Raw genomic sequence first — 21959 nt, forward strand, 5'->3', positions numbered from 1 at the left:
TTCCATGGTCACATGATCACCATTTTTGACCTTCCTGGCTGGCTTCCAACAAGCAAAACCAATGGGGAACTGCGTGATTTGCTTAATGACCACATGGTTCGCTTAATGCCTGCAGTGATTCATTTAACAGCCACCACAAAAAATTGGGTTGGATTCACTTAATGACTGCTTTGCTTAGCAACCGAAATTCCAGTCCTAATTGTGGTCGTTAAGCGAGGACTACCTGTATTCCCAAGAAACTGAGATAATCACTCCCAAGTCAGTACTTCAGTGGAGGTGCTTCCGCTACTTGACAGCCAAGCCCGTGTTGGATTTTGCTCCTCCTCCTGAGTCAGCCGGCAAGGCAGCAAAATGCTATTAAAGGAACAGGGTGAGGAGCTGCTTTCACCAACACGGATCCCCAAACATAACCGGCTAGAAAAGAAGTCCCTAATAAAAGTCAACAGAACGGAAATGCCAGTCTGAGTCACTCTTTTTGGCATGCCTGATAGATCAGAAGGGGAGCAGCCTGGCTTGCTTTAAACAATGGCACTCCCACGTTGCAAGGCAGATCGCCTGGGGCACTTCCCAAGAACACTGCCGGCGGCATTTAGGGTGTGACACGCACCAGTTCCGTGTTTACAAAAGAGAAGAAGTCTTCACAGGCAACCGCGACTTTCCCTCCTTTCTTCCGTGTTGCCACAAGAACAGACGGAGGCAGGCCTAAGAGAATCCTGAGGAAAAGCAAACACCTTTTAGGCCAGTGTTTCTCAAACTTGGCAACTTGAAGATGGGTGGACTTCGACTCCCAGAATTCCCCTGCCAACATGGCTGGTGGGGGGATTCTGGGCGTTGAAGTCCACCCACCTTCAAGTTGCCAAGCTTGCGAAGCACTGTTTTAGGCTACAGCCATCCTGTTTCAGCTATTACTCAGTGCATATTCGGACTGCCACAGATCTGAATGGCAGGCGGGCTGCTAATGACATCCAGAATGCACAGAGGCAGAACTGGGCCTTCTGGTCTCCTGTCCACCCACGGAGAAAGCGAGGGGGGAGAAGGGGGGGTGAGGCTGCGGGGGGTCTGTCCCTGGGCATTCACCTTGTCTGGGAGAGAAGCTCCTGCTGCCGGAGCAGCCTGTCCCGCAGGGCAGACCCGTCTCCCAGAGCCTTCAGCCGCTCACGGAACACCTGGAACAGGAAGTGCGCCTCTCTGTCGGAGGCGCCCGGCAGGGCTCTCCTGCGCTCCAGCTCCAGCTCCAGCACCAGCTCCTGGAATCGAGAGAGCGGCTTTTAAGGCCCCTTCACCCCCCACAAAGCAGAGAATCCAAGATGGAGGCAACCGGGGAAATCCATGGCTGCGCCTTCTGCAGACACATCCAAGGCGGTTCATAGAATGATGTAAGCGCTTAATGTGCAAATCCTGACAGCCACTTTTTCATATTGTTATGCAGCGAATTATACACACACTACACACTACTGAAGAAGGTTCTGGAAGAGAAGTGCCGGTAGTCCTCACTTAACAACCATTTGTTTAGTGACGGTTTGGATTTATAACGGTGTTGAAAAAAAACTTATAACCGGTTCTTGCACTTATGACTGTTGCAGCATCCCGGTGGTCATGTGATTGTGATTTGGGTGCTTGGCAACCAGTTTGCATTTATGACAGTTGCAGCGTCCCGCGGTCACGTGATTGCCATTTTCAACCTTCCCGGCTGGCTTCTGGCAAGCAAAATCAGTGGGGAACCACGTGATTCACTTAACGACTGCCGCAGAAAAGGTGGTAAAATCAGGTGAGATTCATTTAATGAAATTCCAGTCCCAATTGTGTTTGTTAAGCGAGGATTACCTGTGGGTGGTTGGAAGAGGAGGGACGCCTGTCCCAACCCAGCTGAGGGAGCAGTTTTACTGTGACTCCCCAATGCAGCCAAATGGAATCACAACATTTGGCCAACCTGGCTGGGAGTGATGGGAGTTGGGAGTCCGACCCATCTGGAGGGCACTAGCTTGGAGAAGGCTGTTCCACACTCAGTCAGCCCCAGCGACGGATTGTTTCTTCCTCCTCCTGCAGCTAATCCATGGGATGGCTGTTGGAATGCCATCCCCATGTGCTTTCTCATGCACTCTTATCAAAAGGGTAATTAGAGCCCGGTCAGACTAGCGGGCACAGCCCACTTGCCATGCAGCTGGGCCATGATGCTTGTGGGCTGGAAAGCCCCTCGGCCATAGAGTTTGCTGGAGCGAAACCAGACCCACCCAAAGCTCACGTGAAGAGATTCACAACAAAATGAAGTGAAACAAAAGACAGCCACGCCACCTGGAATCTGCAGTAGACATCAGGGCTTCCTCTTGCGTGGGTCGTGGGACGCTCAGGGTTCTTCAGGAGACCGCATGCTTCCGACTCAGCCCTAAAAGTCAAAGCAACGTAAAAACAACTCTGAATACGTAAGAGCAATCATGGCATTTGCTAGAAAAAAATAGATCATGGGATACACATTTTAATATCCAATTGGCTGGATCTAGATATAGTTGGACAACAAGTCTTGATTCCAGATCACTTCAGCGGATCTGTTCTTAGGTATGATGGAGTCTGGATCTAACCCGATAAAAACACGTAAGAAATGAACCAAACCGCTGGAGGAGTGGGTAGATAAAGAGAAAGGACAACTGTAAAGGATACCTGCATCAGATGTGTAGGTACCACACAACATTTGCTTCATGAAACTAATTTTTATTTATTATTTTAGTATTGTGGACATTGATTTTGTAATTTTATGTGTTGAGGTTTTTAAAGGATAATTTTATTGTAAACCGCCCAGTCCCCCTTTCTGCGTGGATATGGGCAGTAATAGAAATTTGAATGAATGAATGAATATATAAACAAACAAACAAACAAAGGCAGCAGATACAGGCTATGATTTGGTTGCAGAAAGACTGGGTGCTCTGCTAACACATACTGTATGCTGGAAGTCCTCCATTGCCCAAGTCAGCAGACGCTTCAGGAAAGCAGCCTACCTTTGAAAAAAATCCAGAATGGCATTGGCAAGGACGGTACCCATCTCTCTCAAGTTCCCATCACAGCCTCCAGCAGCAACAGGCCTCGGGAGATAGTGCTGATACAGAGCCCAGTGATGGAACCCCTGCCTGCAGAGGAACCAAAAGCTCATGTTGGGGGCACTGAGTCAAAAACCAAAATGAGGAAGTCAGGAGAACAGAAACGGTACAACATTTGCTACCAAAGCAGGCTAAGCTTCCCAGGGTAGTGGTTCTTAAGCTGTTTGATGCAATTTTCCTTTTCTAGGTCTCAAATAACGTCATGGTGCGTCCCCCCCAACACCACCCAGACTCTGCTGTTTTACCCAATGGTCTCAGCAGGGGCAGTCCCAGACTGGATCCTCGATTCACAAACAAGCACCAGTGAATTGCCTCATTACCCCCAGGATGAGCCCAAATTGCCTCCTTGGGTAGTTACCCCCAGTTTAAGAAGCACTGTACTGGGTGTAAGAATGGACAAAGAGCAAGAATTTAACAACAGAAAAAATTAAAAAGCACAGATTAAATTCTGAAGCATTTGGATAATGACTCCCACTGTGTTTGACCTTTGAAGGGCAGATGCTTTTATTCAGATGGTGCACGGCACCTCCAGAGAGACTGAAGGGGCATTTCAGAGAATCTGCTTCTCCGGGATGGTCTTCAGAATCATGCTCAACCCCACCTTAAAACGAATGCAATTCTGCAGCAGGCTTTTTGTCTTGTTATTTACTCCCATGTCACGGCAGGGACTCGAAGGCACTCCAGCGTTTCCTGTGGGAATCCCCAGAGGGTAACCCAAGGGCGAGAAGATCCGTAACAACCTTCGAGTTTCCTCCAATATCTTTGGCCTCGCCTGTGCGTCTGCCCGGCCCCTCGCCTGCCATTCCCTGCTGGGAGGGCCAGAGCAGTTATTCCAGCCCTTCCACTCAGCCCCGTCGCTCTCACCTTTCACGAGCAGAGAGCGTGTCTTGGTCGGGAAGGACTTCCAGCTCCATACTCAGCCACTCCGGGAGGGTCAGCTGGAAGAAGGGCAGAGCTGATCAGGAGAAGAAACGCAAAGGGGAAAAGTCCCCGGCAGGCCATGTCCTACGCCCAGCCAACTGCCCTGGTTCTGAGGAGGCGGCAGAAGGCCTCTGGGCAAGATTCCCTCTGGGTGGGTTTTCCTCTGGGCCCCACTGGGCAGACCCAACCAGCCCTGATCCCCTTCAGTCGACTGTCTGCCACCCATCCCCATGGAGGAGCAGCGTCCAGAGAAGCAATTCCGGCAGCCCCCCAACCAGCGGGGTGCCAGGGATAAGAGGCAGGTTAGGGGCCCTGAGAAGAGCTTCGCTTCATGGAGCCCCCTCAATGCCACCTGATGGCTGGAGCAGAGCAGCACCACGCAGGGCCGGGCGCGTCCCCCCAGTGCCGCCAAGCGAAGCACCCAGGAAGGCTGCTTCCCTTGGCCTCTTCCCTTTTCTTAGACGGAGATGTTTTCTGCACAGCTGCAGAAGCCCAGCAAAGTGATTGAGGATCAGGGCACCCATCCAGTTCATGGGACCACACCGAGCTGCCATCTCACCAAAGGCTCAAAAGAAGCCAAGGATCCCTTCAAGGCTTTGCACAGCCCTGTTTTAGCACAGGGAGTTTCAAGCATCCCTAAATTGCCCGCCTTCCACTCAGAGGGGCGGATGTCACGCTCCATGGCCGTTGGAGAGGCCCAGAGTGCAGAAATGCAAGGTGGGGGAAGCCCCTTCAGGACCATGGGCAGGGCAGGCAGGGAGTAACCTTGCTTTCAGGGCACAGGTTTTCCATCTCAAAATGGAGGGAACGTCAGATGTGGTAGTGTGGCCTAAAGGTGACCCCAGGAGCCGCAAAAAGGGGGTTCAGGAGCTGGGTGTGTCCCTGGACCCACAGGGTCTCCCCCCTGTCCTTTAAGTGTAAGTTCCAAGAGTGCTCCGCTCCTTCGCTTAAACAACATCCTTTCCAAGGGCAACACTTCAGCCCACGAGCCCAGCAAAGTCAAACCACCCCCAGCCCAGAAGGGATTAGGGATGTGCCGGATGCGAAGCCCAAGGTTCGCCATGCCATTTACTTGGAACGCTTTCTCCTGCAGGAGTTCTTTGAAACGGGTTTGTCTCCACAAGCTGAGGGCAGCCTTTCTGTAGCAGAGGGTAGCAGAGGATAACATTTTCCAAGGAAACGCAGCGGTGTCCCCTTCGCAGCCGGTTCCTCGCGCTTCCGAGCAAAGCCGCGGCACGACATGCTGAAGCTGCAGAGCAGAAGAGGTCGCTCGCTGTGTCACCCTGGCATATCACAGGGCTGAGCTACAACAAAGAAACCCCCCTGGCTTCTGCCTCCTGGAATGAGGTCGCTGACCAAGCACCTCAGGTGCAGACTGAGATTGGACCCCACACATACCAGCAGCAACTCCCAGGCATATTCTTCGTCCCCACCCAGTTTCTCCTCTTTCGTCATGCGGCTACAGAAGTTAACCTGGCAGCATGACATTACTTACTCATGCCTCACCCAGTACTGCTTAACTATTACACAGCACTGGCGCACATGAGATGCTGGAATGTGAAGGCTCCCTGAATGAGGAACAAAACAGTGCAACTTTGGGGAGGCTGAACTAACAGTGTTGCAGCCGCCCCCAAATTCTGAGCGGTCACCAGGCAGAACCTTGGCCAAACCGGGCAGGTCCCACCCAGCACCAAGTCCCTGAGCAGGAATCTCTGCAGGGGGAAACGGAGAAAGGCTGGATTGAACTTGGTGCAGGAAGGTGGTCATTTCCTTAAGGAACAAAAAATTACCTTTTTTACGAAACCAGGAGGAAGCAAGGAGCACAAGCGCTCACGGGAAAGGGAAGGAAACTTGCACAGAAAGTATGAAATTGCTGCAGTGCAAAACCTATGGAAAAGGGGTGGGGAAGAGTCATTTTGTTGGGTTCAGCTTTCCAAACATCAGTAGTTCACCCTGTTCTTCATTGGAGGGGCAATATATACGCAACTCTTTCTCGCCAGCTGTTGGACTTGATCAACAATGCTGAGAAAGAGACCGGCCTGAAAAACAGCACCGGGGAGCTTCCACCATGCCATACCGGCCCTCCGTTTTTACAAAATGCCCAGCACACTTAAGCCCTCTCTAACAGCCACGCAGAGGGGTCCTTGCCCACAAGCTGGCAATCCGGGTAAAGGGCAGCATGAGGCACCATCTTACCCTGTGAAAGGGAAGATTTATGAGCCAGGTGCGGGGAGAGGCTTACCGCAAGCAGAAGAGAGCTGAGTCTCCAGACCTGCACACCAGTAAATAATCCCACAGTTCCGCGAGAGGAAGGCCTGTGTGAAGAGCGGCACGAGGAACGGAGGGGGAGCAGAGGTCCACTGCAGGAAGCAAGGGCTCGGCTTCACTGAAGTGAACCGCAAAGGCAGCCAGGCCCAGGATGTGAGCATCACTCAGAGAAGGACCCTGCAGTTGGCGAAACAGGAGGCTGCCAGGTCAAGGCGTGCAAATACTCTGGATCCAGTGCAACTGGTCTCAGGGGAAAAAAAAAAACTTCTCCAAGAGAGGAACGCCTTGAGCAGTTTGCTGCTCCACCATCCTGCAGAACCCACCTGGTGGTAGAGAAGTTGGCAGAGACGGCTGAGCAAGGAGGACAGCAGGGGGCGGTGCCCAGAGATCATTTTCACAAAGAGGGAAGGCCAGGACCCTTGCCTGTGGGGGACACAAATGGACGGTGGCATAATCATGAAGACAGATAATGGACGGTGCACGTATTTTTTGGCTTACAAGCTGCAAATAATACAGATCTGTTTTACCTCTCAGGAGGGAGGAAATAAGAGGCAGCCATTACGTTCTGACAGAAGGAGGCCAGCAGAAGGTCAACCGCCTGGAACAGAGACACAGCCTGCTCACTTTTACAGCTGTCCGTGGATGAACTTCTGTGCATGCACAGCTAAGCCATGGCTATCAAGGAACAAGAGGGACATAGCCCTGGCAGGCCACTGGTTCCCTGCCCACCTCGGCCAGGTGCTCCGAGAACAAAGCTCTCCTACACACCCCTTGGTCTGCTGGCCCAACTTCGGGAGCCAAAAGGTCCAGCCTGACTCTCAGGGTCAGGGATGCCGCTTCATCTTCATCTTTCACACGTCCCAAAACCTCCATCAGTTTCTCAGAGACGACCGCAATCTGGGCTGGAATTGCTGCAAGACAAAAGAACGCCATTGCAGAAAAGCTGAGAAAAAAGGATCCTGGGCACAGCGAAGGAGCAGCAGAAGAAAAGGCTGTTTGTGCCAAGCTGCTTAATTTGCAAACACGCTGTTCTGTCAGCTTGGAGAAGCAGTCACATGATTTTGACAGGCTGGGTTCAAATGATGCACCCCAAAACCAAAACGTTGCTTGAGCAATCTGAACGGATTTGGGGCAGACCTGCATTTAATCGATGTGCCAGGAATGGATCCCAGGCTTGCCCACATCTCTTGCTGAGACAGAGCCCTTTGCCGAATATTGGAAGAGGGGGTTGGATGTCTGTTCTCCCCTTAGCTGGGAGAGCCACCCTGCTCTGATCCCCACTCGCAGCAGCCCTGGTTTTTCTGCCCTGCCCCCAAAAATGGAAAGGCACATCCCAATTCCCAGCATCGGGCAGGAAGGGCTATGCAGCAAAGCCCTACATGCTGTTTTGGGTCCTCGCATCATCTAGGCACCCTGCTTAAGCCTAGCTGCCCCAGGGCATTTCTGAGAGTCCCCCATTCCTATCTCGCAGAGGTGCCTTTCCAACCCAGCCCCGTGAACACACCTGGAGGCCCTTCAGTGTTGCTCCATTACATTAGAGCAGCGTTTCTCAACCCTAGCAACTTTGGCTAGGGAATTCTGGGAGTTGAAGTCCACACAGCTGAATGTTGCTAAGGTTGAGAAACCCTGCATTAGAGGCTTAGGGAAGTCCTCAAAGAGGCCTCTGCTGTTCTCTGCCTGTTTTCTTCCCTACATCACCTACCAGAGTGCTTGTCTGTGTCTGTGACGAGCAGCCTCAGTGCTTCTAGCTCAGCCTTTAGCTGCTCCAAGGGTGCCGTGAGGTCCCTTGCCTCAGTTTCAGCTGATCCCTCTAGGGAGTAGAGAAAACAGTTCTGTGCCATACTGGGAATTCTGGGAGTTGTAGTCTCAAAAACAGTGGAGGGAGACCGTAACTCTGGCTGTTCTGACAGGCAGAGGCCCTTCAGGAAAAGCACTTCCAATGACCTGCTCCTGCTTCACCTGAAGGCTTTTCACGCCGAAGGGAAGGAAGGGGACCTCATCCTTGCCTGGAACACCAAAGCTCACAATCCAAACTTTCAGTAGCTTGACAGAATAACCTTAGCACAGCCAAGGTTGGCCTACGGGACCTATTATTGCCTGTTGTTCTCTCACACCCCCTCTCTGTCTCTCCCTGGCTTAAGTTGCTCATCCTAAATACGCGATCACAGCTGGTACGATTAGCCAAACGCAGCCCGTCTGGTAACAAAATGGAAGTGTTTCAGCTCTTGCAAATCGCCTGGCGAATTCAGAGGTTCGGGGTGGCAACTACCTGGCAACTACAGGGCTAGCTGCATTACAGCAAGCAGCTGTTTGGAGCTGGACAGGCAATGCAATTCTGTCAACATCAATCCAGTAGGATTAAAGGACAAAAAGAGGCCAGGCAGGCAGAGCCGGCGGTATTCAGAAGCCAAGAGAAGACTCCTGCAGCCACAAGAGGTCAGCCTCCACCAAACCAGCTCCTGGGATCACCGGTCACTGGTTGGGCCCCTGCAGGCGGCCTCAGACACCTCTGGCCCTGCCTGATTCCGGACTCTCAGGACTCTGAGCAGCCATGACTGTCTGGAACATCCGGGTTTTGCAACCCTGAGAAAGAACCGCATCACCTTGGGCTGCATTTGTTCTAGAAACTCTGCAGGCTCCCAAACTGGGAGTCCCAGAATCCTCCCTGCCCTGAAGCTCTTTGATGACTGAGCACCATTCAACCGAACAAGGCCACGGAGTCCCCTTGCAGGCCCTGCCCCGCTTTTCTGCAAAAAAGATGCGAGGGCCTCAACTCAGCCGAGTATTTCCCTTTTTCATAGGAGAAGCAGGTCACCTACGTAGGAGAACAAAGAGGGCCTTTAATGCATGCAGAACCACAGAAACGTGTTTGAGTTCAAGTGGCTTACCTCGCAAGAGCTTATTTTTCGCAGCTTTGCAGTCTTCAATGTAAGTGGCGTATGTGTTCGGAGGAATTTTTTCAGCCCTAGTTTAGGAGACACAAATATTTTTTTTCTCCACCACTCAATGTTGCTGCATGCCAGACGTTTAATGGCACTCCTCTCCCATTCCGTTTTCTCCAAACTTGAGACAAATGTCTTCCAATCGAAGAGAATCTCTGTAGCTCAGGGTTGGACTGTGGAGTCCTTGGTGCTCTCTGAGCCTTGTTGTTTTCCTGCAGACGTTTCATGGCCAGACTGCACCGATGATGTTACCTAGTCGGGTAATGAAACATCTGCAAGCAAACAAGCCAGCTCAGAGAGCACCAAGGACTCCACAGACGTCTTTGTTCTGAAACGCAGTTGAGGTGGCAACTGACAGAAGCTTGAAGGCATGCAGGTAGCACATTCAGCCTCTGGAGCAGGGTTTCTCAACTTTGGGGACTTTAAGACGTGTGGACTTCAACTCCCAGAATTCCCCAGCCAGCTCTAGAATCTCTTCCTAAAACAAGCAGGTGCCAAGAGGGAAGAGGAGAAACTGGTCAGGTCTCTTCAAAAACAGCTTCCCTTTCAAAGGAGGACAGTACTTGGGGAGGAGTTTAACTATTCTTTTAAAGAACTGCTATTTGCCTCACAGTATTGACTAACTAGTGAAATGATAAACGGAGGTGGGGGGGCTGAGCCTCCACCCAGAAAGCTTTTAATTAGCATTAGAAAGGGCTGCTCTTGAAAGAAACTTGCTTCCATATCTCTGCGTTATGTGGCCAAGCGGAGGGAACTGCTAGTTAATCTACAGCTAAAACAAAGTGATGATCCCATTTCTAGCTGATTGTGAAAAAGCAATACCCACAGTTTTTCTGACAGTGGGGAAGTAGGAAAATCACAACCCCCATGTTGCATTACAGAGAATATTTGCATCATATGCTTTATTAGAAGAACCCCTGGCTGGCTGCAAAAAATGGCAGTTCCTCTAAGTTACAGCAAGATTGAAAACCAGAGTAATATTACTGGGTTTGGTTAGACTGCTGTATGCAGATAACAAAGCAGAAAAGATCACAATAACACCAGGCAAAAGTAAGCAAAAACAATGCACTATTTCTCATGAAAAAACTGGGGAAAGATTACTTTTATCTAAAATGTTGCTTTCCTACCTCTTGAGGGATTCTATCAAAGCCATGCAGGAGTCAGGAGTTTCAGGAAGCTACAGTAATAATAAAAAAGGTTTGGTATAAATCTCACATTGCCAAGTTAACACATTGTAGGCATCTTTATCCTGTAGGTTACCTGAGAGTGTTTTCTTTTAACAGAACAAAATTCTGAACAAAAAAGATAACAACCAAAAGATTTAAAGATTCCATTCGACATCTAGCAATGGGAAAAAGGAAAACTCACCACTCGTGGTACAAGCAAGGCAGGAAGAAAATGAGAGGTATAGTAGGACCGCCTGAAAATACTGAAATGGAAGGGGGCAGATTAATCGCAGTAAACCACCCAACAGCGGATTAAAAGCAAATAAAATTTAGGATTAAAATACAGATCGTAAGTACGATATGACTAAATGATAGCTCTTTGATTTGTTTCATTGTAATGGAAAGATGTTCTCCACATTTGGTGGACCAGCAGAACATCCAGAGAATGCCCTTTGGCTCATCCGAGGAAACATCTTGGACCCAAACCACTTTCTCAGAGCAAGAGGGCCCACTGAAAGTCACAGGAGCTAACTTAGCAGACTGCCTCCCAAGGGGCAAACTCACCACAATTTAACTGAGAGGAAGTCACAGTGAGTCACATCTGTATCTGCCCAACCACTTCAGTCTCGCAGAGTTGGTGCACCCCAGGTTCCTTTGATTAAACACTGGCATCTTTCGGGACCCCGGAGGCGCGCCTTCTCTGGAAAAGTGCCTGCCCTCTGGAACAAGGTTCCCCGAGATCTGGATGGCCCCCACTCTGCTGCTGTTTAGAAGAGCCGTGAAGACCTGGCCCTCCTAAAGCGAGACCCCCTTGGTTCATTCCATCTGGTCTGCTGCGCTTGCCATTTTTAAATCTTTTATTGGTTTTACTGCAATTTATTTGATTGTTGTGAGCCGCCCAGAGTCGTTGGGAGTTGGGCAGCACAGAAGTTTAATAAATTATTCTTGTTATTTCTGGAAACATGCGAGAGAGAAACTGCTGGGCTTGCAAAGTTGCCCTCGAAAGCATGCCTTTTCCCCTGAGAATCTACCATTCCTGTAGCTGGGCTTTTTTCCTCCTCTGAGGACCCTCTGCGCAAAGAGCTGCCTCTTCCAATGCTCTTTCCTTCCACCGTATGTCTTTTCAGAAGCGGAGATAAGGGAGACCCTACCTGGCTTCCATCACACTTGCCGGGACCTTGCCAGTATTTCTGAATATCTGAATGGCCTTTTCAACATCCTGAAGAGCTTGACAGCACGGCTGCGTCACACACAAAAAACAAAGAGGTCTCCTTCAGCATCACCGGCCAGGCCAAGAAAGAGGGTCTCATCGTGGGAGACAAGAGTCTGGATGCATTTGGCAATAGGAGTGACGTCCGTGCGACAAAAACAGCAGAAGAGACCAAGAGGGCCAGAACGTCAGTAAAAGTAGATGCTGCTGAGTGTGGAGAACCGCTTTGGGTGAAGACAGGCCAAAGGGAAATTCAGGCAGCTTTATGCTTGGCACAATAGGGCCACAGCAGAAGGCAGAAGTTACACGCACCAGCCAAACCATTTCTGCGAGGCTCAGTGAGGACGTGAAAAATAGCCTTTCCCCAGGAAGGAGACGCTGAGCAATAGAGTGCACGGGCATGAGCTCTTGTCACATGCCGCCGCTTAAAAGGCAAGCGTGCCTCGTTAGGCAGCTGCCTTTCAATGGCCAGCAACCAATTCCAAGATCTGAGGCTTTGGTGGAAAGAGCTGGAACAATTCCTCCAGGTACCCCCCTCTGCTTCTAAGCCCCAAACTCCGGGGTGCACATCCCAGCCGCTGGCATTATTGGAGCAGATCACAGCTGGTTAAAAAATTTGCAACTGTCAAACCTCCCCCCCCCCAGTCCATTTTGCAGATATGAAGGTGCAATCTGCCCTTAGATGTTACCATGACAACAAGTGGCAGCATTTATCCGGCTGGAATTTGAGCGAATACCTGGGAGGCTTCTTTTGTGGAAGACACATTCTCATAGAGGCCCATGTCTTCTATGGACACCTGAAAAGACAGACAAGAAAGACCTGAGCAGCTGAAGAGGGGGAAGCACAGAGGGTCATGGGGACGTGGAAGGGGGGCCCTCCTCCATTTCCCACCCCCCCAGGGAGGGATGCACCTTGAGATCTGCCAGGCGGGTTTTGGCCAACGTGATGTATTCCAGCAGAAGGAGGCGGTATTTGCTGGGCACAAATGGGGGATGCAGGAGGTGGACCTAGAGGGAGTTTAAGACAAGGTGGAGCATGAAGCCGAGATGCCTCCCGTTCCAGGTGCATCAATGCAGCAGGTCTCTGGGCTGCACACCCAGACACCAGGGAAACTGTTAGGGGGCCCATCCCCTCGGTCCCCATTACAAACTTGGGGGCCTGGATTTCCTTGAGCTCCTGGCCTTCCTTTCTCAGGAGGGGAGCAGACGCTGCCGAGGACAGAAAGCGAAGGAGCCAGAAAGCGAAGACGGGGGAGGCACATGCCCCAATGTTTTGCAGCATCACCCTCTGTATATACAAAATCCACTTTGCAGAAACGTGCAGATCGGGGTTCACATTGCTTGGAGCAGCATTCTCCAAGCTGGCACCTGCTTCAGGTTCAGCTCCCGTGATCCCCAGGCAGTGTGGCCTCTGGGCATCCATTCAACACCCCTGAAGGCGGCAAGCCTGAGCAAATCTTGAAGCCCACCCCCCTGAGGAATCCAGGCAGTGCAATCTGCTCAGGGGCTCACCTTCAGGTACTGTGGTGCTTCAAAGGGAACCAGCTGTGACAGGAACTTGAAGAAGAAGACCAGCGTCTTCTTGCTGCTGCCGTGGGGGCTGCCAGCGTTCCCAAAAGTGAGCTGGAAGCAAAGAAGGGTGCCTAGTGCCCACCTGGCCAGTGCCCGCCCTCCCTGCCCCCAATGTCAGAGCAGCTGCCTGTGGCCCTTCTCAGCATCCCCTTACTCCGTCTGCATGTGATACGTTGGCCTTCCCTCCCACCTTCCCTTTGGGGCATTCGCACCGAGGCACCTGAATGCACAAAAGCCCGCAGGGATTTCAAGGCTGCACCTTTGCTCCACTGGGGCAACCTCCTCCCACCCCGCCTCAGCTGAGTGAGAAGCTCCTGCAGGCCCGGGAGCCTCATCCCCAGGAAGCCCACCCGCCCTTGCAAGGGCCCGGGGAGTCCTCCTTTGCTCTCACCTTAAACCATTCTGCGTAAGGGGGGAATAAAGCCGGGCCTTCCAAGGCTGCTTGGCGGACGATTAAGAATGCAGTGATCATGTTTTCCAAATCGTAATTCTCAAAGGCTTTTCTCAAGAGACAGCCCAGGAGGTCTAGAAGGGGCAGAGTAAAATCTCTAACTCGCTACCCAGCTATAGGGAAGTTTGGTTCCCAAAGCCGTATTCTGAGGCCAGATCACGGCCTAGTGCAGCTTTCAGGGTCTCCCAATTCAATTATTTTGGGGTGCAGTAATGTGCTGAAGCTGCCGCTGCCAGGAAACTACAAAACAGCATACACAAAATATAAATCCCCCCAAAGACTTTGAACCCAACTGTAGAACCTCATACGTAAGGGGCTGGGGTGGGGTGGAGAGACACACACACTATAGCAAGTGGAGGGAGGATATGGAAAACGGGCTCTTTAACTATGCTATACTGCCCCCCTGCATTCGCAAAGAAACTCAGGTGGACACGCAGGGGCCTCCCCTTCCTTTTGTCCTTACATCAACCTGTCAAAGTAGGCTGAGAGGGGATGGCTGGCTGAGGACATCCCATCTCATGAGGACCGGCCAGTTTCCTCCAGGATCCCCTACAAAGCCAGGGGCCCATTTCCCAGCCCCTGCCTGTACCTTTAACCAGCTGTTCTGCTTGGGAATGGCAGACTAACAGGGTAGAGATGCATGAGAGGACATGATGCCAGTTCACTTCGCTTGTCTCCAGGACCTGCTGCAAGCGGTGGGTGAGGTCCTCTGCTTTGAACACCACGAACAGCTGGAATGAGGAGGAATCGCTTTTGAAACAGCATGGAGAAGCCTTCTGATCGATGGCTCCTAACTCCCTCCCAAGGTGGCCCTTCTGCTCAGGTGGGCTACAGTCTGGACTTGAGTGAGGGGCCCTCAAGGGATCACCATGGATGTTGGCAATTTTTCATATTCCACAAGCAAAAAAACTATTCTTCCTCCCTCCTGCCCTGCCCCACCTTGAATTAAAAACAGGGAACATCCAGGATGGCCCTTCCTTTTCCTCTCCCCTCCCTCTGTTTATATCCTCCATCTGTTCTGCAAGCCTCTTGGCAAAACCAGCTTGCGGGTGCATTTCTTGGCTTCCCTCCTCTTTTACCACTGTTACCTGCTCTTCTGGGCCAGAGAACCAGTTCCAGTTTTGTAATAACTGAAAGGGATAATTTCTATGTAGTGCCTATGTTGCCCAGATCACGTGACAGGGTTTGTAAAAAGAAAACCTGAAAAGTACAGCCTTACTTATTAAGCAGGGATACTAAAAGGCATTCACTGTAAAGGGAGACATACTTTGCGGTATAATGTGGCAAGCACCGAGCTGGTTCTGGCAAAGCTCCATTCCCTCTGCAGATTGATGGCATCGGACACTGTTCAGATGGGGGGGTGAGAAATGCCAGTGTCACAGAACAATAAGCGCAACGCTGCAGAAGAAACATCCACCCTTGTTTGTGTCGGACAAAATAGGCAGGCCATTCATTTCTAGCGGCTCTTCAGAACAGCCACCCCACACACCATCCTCCCCTCCCTCCCACTGGCCAGTGGCGAAGAGTTGAGTCATCAAGGGAAGCATCAAGAACCCCCGGGACTGAGAGCTTCTGCATCCTAGGCCTCTGTCGCCTTGCAGGAAGGATGCAGGAGGAGCGGAAAGGGAGACCTTAAGATCTGATTCGCAGAGAGCCAGTTTGGTGTTGTGGTTAAGGCATCAGGCTAGAAAAACCATGAGACCTAACCATGAGTTCTAGTCCTGCCTTGGGCACAAAGCCAGCTGGGCGACCTTGGGCCAGTCACTTTCTCTCAGCCCTGGGAAGGAAGCAATGGCAAACCACTTCTGAAATCTTGCCAAGAAAACTGCAAGGACTTGTCCAGGCAGTCTCCGAGAACTGAACATGATTGAACAGATTAAAAAAAAAAAGTTCGTAAGGCTTCAGTTGGCTGCCATCGCCAGCTTCCACAGGATCCTGAGGTCCTGTCCTGTCCCGTCCCATTCCATCCCCAATAACTGCTGAGCAGAGGGGCAGTCCCAGAGCTTGAACACGAAGAGTTGTGTTAACTATTAATAATTCAGGAGTAATACATACATTCTGGCTTTGTCCTCAGTTTAAGAATTTATTTGAGCATCAATGAATATGTATCTCAGAACAAGTAAGGACAGTTAGAAGCAGCAGCAAGACTCTGCAGGCTGCCATGTTCCAACCACACACTCGGATCCTCCCTACTCTACAGCCCTGCCTTCCAACACACACCAGACAGAGTTGCTGGCAGCAGCCTGGTGCACAATGGGGAGCTGCTCGGGAGCCTGCTGGGTGCACTTCAGGTGCAGCCGAGGGGCCCTCTCGAAAGTCTCCCTCATCCTTCAGCAGTGTAAGGTGGAGGACACCTGGCCCCCTTCCAGGAATCCTACCTTTCAGATGAGGATTGTACGTAAGCACCTGGGTGAAGAGGTGCCCAAAGAACTGTTGCAGAAACCCAGGAGGAACAGTGCCTTGGAAAGCCATGATGCTGTACACCTGGAGCCTGTGTGCAAACAGGAAAAATGCCCAAATACACAAGAACAATGAGTCAGCATGCCTGAGAATTACTGCTGATTGCTCCCATTTTCTCAGTAAGTAGGCATTTACCAGGAAGGCTGTAAATAAATGACAAATATTTATTTTCTGATTATTGCTCAAGTGCTTGGAAAAAAATATAAAAGCATGCTATTATTAGTAAATATAACATTCTTAATCCAGTGGGCAGAACTCTGAATCTATGAAGAACTGCTGCCGGAAACAGGAATTCCATTTTAAGGGAGCTTCACGCTGTTTTGTGTGCAGAGGAATGGAACAACTGGGAAACATGTGCCACTGAATGGACCTCTTGCCGAGCTCAGAATTGCAAACAGACCCCAGTTTGCTGCTCTCCAAATCCCTCCCTCTCACATCCCTAAGCTCAGGGAAAAGCCAGATCCTTACCAGCGTTTCACCGCCTTCAGTGTGGGGGAGGCACTGTCCTGCTCCTTAGCTACAGCATCAAGCACCCCTGAACAAAAATAAATGGGAGCATCTTCACCAAGGAGAAGCAAGCTTCAAGCAGGACCATTCCCATCCTTCAAAGAGAGGGCCTTGTTAAGAAAAAGAGTCACAGGCTCCACTAGGAATAACTTCTTAAGCGTAGAGAGTTGAACCTCAGGCTTGAGCATGAAAATGGCCTGGGAGCGTTTACCTTCAGTTCTGAAAACTCGTCCTACTGCTGTTAATAGATTTATTTATTTATTATTTAAATTTATATCACCGCCCGTCTCCCCCAATGGGGGACTTTACTGCAGAAGCCCCTCTGCAGGGAACATCAGTTACTCATTAGCACACATGGGAATAAAAAACAAAACAAAACAAAAAAACCCTCTGTATTTTGGAACAGAGCAACTTGGAGACCAAAGATCTTCATAGCCAATGCTGCAATTGAGAGAATAATGCCCAGCGTTCTGACAGTTACACCATGCAAAGTGGGGAAAATATGCCCAACAATTCACAGATGGGCAGTTTGGAAATTTCAGTGTCGCTGAACATGCACACCTACCATGTAGTTGAAGTGACTTGCGTGGCAGCCATGTATTGTTAGCGATTCTCACTTCTTATGTGAGGAGGGATCAGCTGGAAAGCTAATTATGGACCCGGCGCATTCCAGCCAGCCGGAGAAGCCTCTTTCTAAAGTGTGATGACACCCCTGACCCCAACGCAACCCACTCCTACAGCCCCCACTTACATGCCAACATTCTCTCAAGAACAGCGCAGCAGATCTGCAGAATAAAAAAAAGCACAGTCACCAACTTTTCAGTAGGCATTAGCAATGTTGTTTTAGTTCTATTTTGCCCTCCCCCGAGATTTCCAAGCAGCATACCGAGCACTTTCTCCTTTTTTTTTAATTAATTCCCCCACGGGGAGGACTGACCGGAGAGAAATGGAAAGCGAGGTTCCATGGCCAAGGGGGAGCTGAACTTAGATTTCACTCAGCCAACCCCCTCCACATGACACTGGCTCTCCGCTACCTGAGGCCTGAGCTGCTCTGGCAGGCCAGGTGAGCTCAGCCCAGCCATGGCCCATTAAGCAAGCGGTGGCTTGCTGCTGTGCATAAACGCAGCTGATCGGTGGCTGGAAAGGATGTTAGGCAGGGTTTTCCTAGGCCACCCCGGAGAGGGTGAGGACCGACTTGTTTCGCTTATATCTGGGACGTTACAGAGCAAATCTGTTCTATTCTTACTTCAGAAATCTTCTTAGTTTCCAACTTCTTTTCCAACTCAAATGTTTTCGCAAATCCATTCTGAAGGAGCACAATAGCAAAGTCTAGAAATGAAGAAGAAAGCCTGGGTCAGGGATCTCCTATGCCGACTGGATGAGGCAGGAAAAAATGTGGGACACAATGGAAGAGGGGCTGCAGACCAGAGACAGTGCCCAGAAACACCTTCCAGACTCAGTGGGGTCCCCTTTCGCTTTAATAAGCCTTGATTGATGAAGCAAAAAAGAAAGGAAGCAGCATCAACAGACATCAAAACTCCAGCCCTGCTCACTCAGCAAGAGAAAATTTCTCACATTTTCCTGCCCCAGTCTGGGCTTGCCCTTTGCTACAATTATTCTAAACATAAAGTATTCTAAAGTCTGCCAGGAGCCAAAGTAGGTGGAAGCCGCACCGCATAACAGTCGGGTGTCTGGAAGGTTGTTAAACAAGACCGTAAGTCACACCAAGGTTTAACAGAACAAACTGAAGAAACTCAGTTTCAGTGGACGGGCGGTTAGCACGGAACTCTGGACTGGGTCTCGTGTTACCAGAGAGGAGCTCAATTAAACAGCTGTGCTGGGAGGAAATCAGCCTGTCACCTCCCACAACAGGGCAAGGAGAGCAGTATGTGCAAATAGCTCACTGGCCTTGGCCTTTTCCTAGGGGTACCAGCCCCACAGCCACTGTTTTTGCCCTGCCTTGCCTGTGAGAATGTTCTGCCCGGTCTCCGTGTCCAGGGGCCTCTCTTCCATCTGATGGCACAGGAGACAAAGGCTGCTGGACAACCAACCCACTAGCGCAGGTATATCAGGATTCCTGAGAAGACACAAAATCCGCATCATCTGCCCTTTTCCAAAACTAGCTTCTCCCCTCCAAACATTCAGCTAAAAGGACAAAAGTACACCATTTGCTCCAAGCCTGAAACTTAAGTTCAGAACAGAGAAAGCGATTCTGCATCATGCATCCGCTTGGCTTGGCTTGTCACATCAATGCAGTTATTGTTCCCGCTGAATAAACTATGCAAGGATGTGGAACCTTTGCTCAGTGTTATCCAAAGCAACTAGCAGCTGTTCTCCATGGTTTCTAGAGCAGCCTTTCAACCATGAATGAATCTTTAACCTCCAAATGCAAAGTGGATGCTCAACCACCAAAGGAAGGCTGCCACTGTGTCTAACCTGGCTCAGGGCGAACCAACAAAGGCTGGATTGGTTAAATCCAACACTTTGACTCCCCCTGAGCAAGTTGGTAGTTTGTACTGAGCAGGGTCCAATGAAGACATGCCATATATTTCCATCGTGACTTAAATGTGTAATTCCCAAGTTTCCTTTGCTAAGGGAGAGTAACAGGCTGTGCCTATTTGTTTTCAAGAGACAGCCGCGTCAATGGCTTCAGCATATGAAACAGTCAGCCAAAATGCTGGCAGATGTCACGTCAAGCCAAAGCCACACGCAAACATTCAAGCCTCTACCTACTTCTCCAGTAATTCTTCCAAACGAACAATGTTCTCTCTGTGCAGGTGCCAAGCAGCTTCCAAAACAAGGGGGCGCTGGGGGAAATAATGCTAAGGTCAGATCCTGTGGAATGCAACATGCCAAGCTGATGCAGCAGCCCAACTTGCCACCACCCGAAGACCACCCAAGTAACTAACCAGGAGGTCCGTGTGCCTTGCCAGACACGACACGCCCTCCTCCTAAGTGGCCAGCGCCAAGGCTACCCCGCAGCAGAACCGCAGGACACGGAACAGACCGCTGGATACGCAGCCGTCACATTCTTTGGAAATGTTCAATGTGAGTCAAAAGCCGCAACGAGAGTCTAGCAGGGCAGCCCTCAGGAGTCTGCTACTGATTTATATTTCAGTACATGTAGTTTGGGAGGTCAGAGGATGACTCAAAAGAAGTCTGCATTTCTGTGCAACACCTGGACGGAGCAACCTTGCCTGGCAGAGCAAGTAAAGTTGGAACAGTGGAGCTTCTGAAAAACCAGCACCTGCTAGACTCTTTCCATCAGAACAGAACTGAGGGAGGAGAGCCATTTGTGTCTCCCCCCCCCTCTCTGTCATTTTTTAAAAAAAAAAAATCCTTTCCAGTGGTCTCTATGGGAAGGAAATAAGCCATGCCACCTCTGAGGCTGTTTTAGCTTAGGCATCATTTTGCCACACGCTGGGAAGTGGAAGATCTGCCATCCCGCCTGGTACCCCGCCTGGGCCTTCCCTCACACCTCAATTCCAACTTTCCTGGAGCTAGGAGCAGACTTCCAAGGCCTCCCCATCATAGGGAATACTTGCTTTCTCTCCAACCCTAAGAGAAGAGCAACCGTGTGGCCCCCAGGGTGTCCTTAGCCATTTCAGCACGTTGTCAGATTAACTGCCATGTGCACACACAGATTCTCTGCCTGCGTCTCCCTCTCAGCCCTCATGATCTTACCTGCATTTTCCACACTTCTTGAGCAAGAACAGAATGACAGAAAGCATTATCAGTTAATAATTCCTTCAAGGACTGGAACAAACAAAACAACTTCTTCTGCAATTAGAAAAAATAAAATAAAATGGAGTGATTTGAACAGAGTTCTAGTCAGTGGCCTAAATCTATGTTTATACATAACACCAAGCCATAGGTTTTTTTTAAAATTTGTTGAACAAGACATAGGGTCCAAGTTCACAGTGTAAACGAAGAGTATGGCTTAGCATTATTTCTGAACAAGTAATGAACTAATCCTAAATTCATACACAGTATTTTCTTCAAATCCTGAATGACAGTGCTGTTTTGGAAATTAACTATCCTTCTAAAACATTTACTTAAAATACCTTTAGGCTGCCTTTTTGGGTCTTGTAAAACAGTTTTCATCACATAAATCAACCTTCTTCCATTAGCCTGCAATTCTCAGAATTCCCAAGGGCTGTTGCAGGACCACTAACCACTATTTCATCTTTAGTAAGGCCTCAACAACTTAAGTGAGCTTCCCTCCACCCTGCCATACATGAAATTGGTATATTTCCCTTACTCTGTGTTCTGCATTCAGTAGTGTGGTTTGATCGGACTCCAGAGAGATCTTCTCAATGATGTTGGCTGCCATTCTGGCTGATAAGATTCCCACGGGCATACCCAGCACAGAGGCCTTATCCTTCAAGGCTGAGACTAGAGCAGAAGAGAAGCATCTTAAGGTAAAGCAAAGAGGGAAACTATGTCCAGACCTTAAATATACCACCCAAAATTGCAACAGGAAATAGCACAAGGGGATGGGGCTGAAAAAGCAATGAAGAAGAAAACCCCAATTGCTTGCATAGACACTGAAAAGGTTCAGCTTGCAGGCTAGAAAGGACAATTTCTTGAATCCTGGAAAGCTACACCTGCCAATAACTATTGACCATACTGAACTAGGCAGTATTCTTATTTCGCTGAGCAGACATTTACCCACTCTCTGGCAAAACGAATTCTATTTCTCCCACCTACAAATTGTTCTGAAGCTTCATTTCCGTTTCTGCCAAAGTTACTGGAAAGTGCAGACTTGCTGTGTTCTGAACTTCCATTCTGTTGAAAAAAGAGAAGAAGGGCAGTTGTCTCAACTGTAGTATGTATCAAATCCTTTGGTCTTTCCGGTCTGTTCCAGACACAACACAAGGCATTACTAACCCATCAAATATGTCAGAGTCCCCAAAGGAACACAGTACTTCTCTGGGACGGAGATAGCCTCCCAGAATGCTTAAAAGGAACAGGGAAATATTCCGCAGACCGAAAATACTTAGCATTTAAAAAAATGTATATTAACATTCTGTAGCCTGATAAACAAGATCATCAACAGGGAAGCTAAAGGTGGCTATAATATCTGGTGGCCAGTCTATATTTCTTCCCTGTCTAGGGACCTTTTCAGCAGGATAATTGTTCAGCAATCGCAGACCACTATTACCATTAATCCACAAATAAATCAAGGCTACCATCTTAAAAGAGGGAGTAGGCACCACTGTAATGTAAGTCAATATTGTCTTGGCTAAATCTGTTCTATTTTTCTTATCCAAGTCCTGTATTGTTGTGTTTTTAGCTATTCTGTGGTTTCAAATATTCTACTGAACATTGTCGTTATTGTCAATATCACTGCTTTTAAACTGTTTCAGTTGC

General features: G+C 49.7%; 1 protein-coding gene across 1 annotated transcript in view; it reads right to left on the reverse strand.

Moving 5' to 3' along the window:
- FANCA (FA complementation group A) overlaps positions 1 to 21959 on the reverse strand; it is a 28740-nt gene that overhangs the window by 6025 nt on the left and 756 nt on the right. The window contains exons 3-33 of the mRNA XM_063313161.1: positions 21262 to 21374; positions 20848 to 21220; positions 20271 to 20366; positions 19320 to 19393; positions 18551 to 18663; positions 17833 to 17915; positions 17338 to 17371; positions 16548 to 16614; positions 15998 to 16110; positions 14887 to 14963; positions 14209 to 14350; positions 13560 to 13693; positions 13109 to 13219; positions 12509 to 12604; positions 12334 to 12393; positions 11538 to 11626; positions 10589 to 10649; positions 10348 to 10397; positions 9167 to 9243; positions 7981 to 8088; positions 7047 to 7189; positions 6806 to 6876; positions 6602 to 6701; positions 6253 to 6455; positions 5801 to 5897; positions 5083 to 5259; positions 3954 to 4027; positions 2991 to 3119; positions 2293 to 2383; positions 1078 to 1247; positions 608 to 713 (exon numbers count right to left, since the gene is read on the reverse strand). Coding sequence (XP_063169231.1) covers positions 608 to 713; positions 1078 to 1247; positions 2293 to 2383; positions 2991 to 3119; positions 3954 to 4027; positions 5083 to 5259; positions 5801 to 5897; positions 6253 to 6455; positions 6602 to 6701; positions 6806 to 6876; positions 7047 to 7189; positions 7981 to 8088; positions 9167 to 9243; positions 10348 to 10397; positions 10589 to 10649; positions 11538 to 11626; positions 12334 to 12393; positions 12509 to 12604; positions 13109 to 13219; positions 13560 to 13693; positions 14209 to 14350; positions 14887 to 14963; positions 15998 to 16110; positions 16548 to 16614; positions 17338 to 17371; positions 17833 to 17915; positions 18551 to 18663; positions 19320 to 19393; positions 20271 to 20366; positions 20848 to 21220; positions 21262 to 21374 — 3432 coding nt within the window. The remainder of the gene's footprint in view (positions 1 to 607; positions 714 to 1077; positions 1248 to 2292; positions 2384 to 2990; positions 3120 to 3953; positions 4028 to 5082; positions 5260 to 5800; positions 5898 to 6252; positions 6456 to 6601; positions 6702 to 6805; positions 6877 to 7046; positions 7190 to 7980; positions 8089 to 9166; positions 9244 to 10347; positions 10398 to 10588; positions 10650 to 11537; positions 11627 to 12333; positions 12394 to 12508; positions 12605 to 13108; positions 13220 to 13559; positions 13694 to 14208; positions 14351 to 14886; positions 14964 to 15997; positions 16111 to 16547; positions 16615 to 17337; positions 17372 to 17832; positions 17916 to 18550; positions 18664 to 19319; positions 19394 to 20270; positions 20367 to 20847; positions 21221 to 21261; positions 21375 to 21959) is intronic.

Source organism: Candoia aspera, chromosome 11 (genome assembly GCF_035149785.1).
Source record: "Candoia aspera isolate rCanAsp1 chromosome 11, rCanAsp1.hap2, whole genome shotgun sequence".
In the NCBI taxonomy this organism is placed as follows: domain Eukaryota; kingdom Metazoa; phylum Chordata; class Lepidosauria; order Squamata; family Boidae; genus Candoia; species Candoia aspera.